This window comes from Peromyscus californicus, unplaced genomic scaffold, assembly GCF_007827085.1.
Source record: "Peromyscus californicus insignis strain IS unplaced genomic scaffold, ASM782708v3 Scaffold_6__1_contigs__length_162567912, whole genome shotgun sequence".
Classification (NCBI taxonomy): domain Eukaryota; kingdom Metazoa; phylum Chordata; class Mammalia; order Rodentia; family Cricetidae; genus Peromyscus; species Peromyscus californicus.
Window position 1 is genome coordinate 144,962,995 of NW_026294584.1, and position 1,791 is coordinate 144,964,785.

At 39.1% G+C, this 1,791-nt stretch overlaps 1 protein-coding gene across 1 annotated transcript; it reads right to left on the reverse strand.

Annotated features, from left to right (window-relative positions):
• Positions 1–864: 864 nt before the first annotated feature.
• Positions 865–1,791, reverse strand: LOC128100063 (taste receptor type 2 member 107-like). The gene has a single exon (XM_052722106.1). It carries the CDS (start codon positions 1,789–1,791, stop codon positions 865–867), a length of 927 nt encoding a protein of 308 aa, XP_052578066.1.

The window sequence follows — 1,791 nt, forward strand, 5'->3', positions numbered from 1 at the left end:
GGAGGAAAGGGAAGAGGGAAATGATGCAATTTTATTGTAATCTCAATAAATAAAAAAAATTTAAAAAACATCACTTTAAAAATCAAATCAACATTTCTTAAAGACTGGCAAGTTAGTGGAGGATATGATTTCCATTAGTCCCAGGATATAGAAAGCAGAAATTTGAGACTTCACATAGATTCTACCAGAGTATTTTTATTCCTCTGTCACCAACAATATTAGCTCTTTCGGGTACATATTCTAGCATAATATTCACCCAACTCCCAATGGCTTATGGCTTTGCTTCATCTCAGGTGGGTTTGCTGGATTTATACTTAGTCCCTGTCCTCCCTTGGATAGACCCCACTTCCCAGCTGCTTTTGACAGAACTGTATTCAATACTATGGCTATTTTTATTACATAAGACATATACCATTAGCAAATAACATAGGACTTACATAATGAAGACAATAACATCTGTTTAAAGAAGAAAAGCCTCACACACAAGTATCAACTTCTGGCCCCCAGTTCTGTCTAGACATGAAGACTGCTTATAATCCTCTGTCATGTTTTCTTTTTATGTGGGTCAGCCTGGGAATTTCAGTGAATAACAATGAAATGAATTGTTTTTTAGGTTTATTCTCACCATAAAAGTCTCCATATGGACATGTCTCCAGGCCGATTACTATTCGGTTAGTTTGTGGGAAGAATTTGCATAGTCAACTCACAAAGTGAAGTGAGGCTTCCTGTGGACTTAATAATGTCACTAGAAAGTTAGACTCCTTGTTATGCCACCAACCACTGCAGGAGGTTTTAATAACGTTTGATACCAGTTAAAAACCGATGGAAGAGCACCAGTTTCTTCAGCTTTCTCTCACAGCTTGTTTACGTGTCTCTGAGATTTCTTTCCGTCTCACAGCATTTTAGGCGCTGCAGGACCTTCAAAGAGGCTTGCTTCAGCTGGTTGTTTCCTAGAATCAGGATGATTGAGTGACAGCAGGGATAGAGGCATGTAGCAGTCAAACCAGTTATAAAGAGCAGTTGGTTTCGTGGCAGAGTAAAGCACACTACTTCTATGGCAATGCCTGCAGCATGTAAGATAAAGAGGATCATAAAAGATATTAGAACTTTCATGACTTTCACGTGCACTTCTGTGTTGAGGTCTCTGAATCCTGAGACATGTGATTGCATCCGCCTGTTGTGTCTCCAGAGAAAAATGATCAATAGGAAACAGGTAATCAGGGCTACCATAGAGAAGAAAAGGATTCCCAGATTGCTTAAACTTTGGTTAATAAGGAAGTAATTTTTTCTTTGGTGGATCCGAGATGTGTTTTCCTGGTGCATTTTACTATCTTTAATTATCTTCATCATTTGTGAAAAAGACAGTAGCCATGAGATAAGCAAGCAACCCAACAGAAAGATAAAAACTGAACTGATTCTCCTTTTCAGCCAGAGAAATAGAGAGTGGGAAAAATTCGCTATCTTTAGAAAGTAGAGGATGTTGAGGTTGGTGGCAAACCAGACACTTAAGTGGTTGATAATGACCCAGAGAAAAGTAATAATTTCAGTTAGATTGCCCGAAGAAACCATGTGTGGAACAAATAATTGTACATACCCCTGTAAAATTATTATCCATATGACACCAATTCTGGAAATCGCCAAGCCAGTGAGAATGAAGCCAATTTTAGAGAGCTTCTTGTTCCTGGCACAGTCCCTGCAGTTCACAAGTGCAATGAATGCATTCCCCAAAACTCCCAGCACTGCCGCACTAGTGGCAACAAAAAGGAAGACTCCTTCTGCTATACTCAGCAT

Excerpts from the sequence above, each read along its gene's own strand:
- LOC128100063 (XM_052722106.1), bottom strand. The coding sequence starts at position 1,791 with ATGCTGAGTATAGCAGAAGGAGTCTTCCTTTTTGTTGCCACTAGTGCG.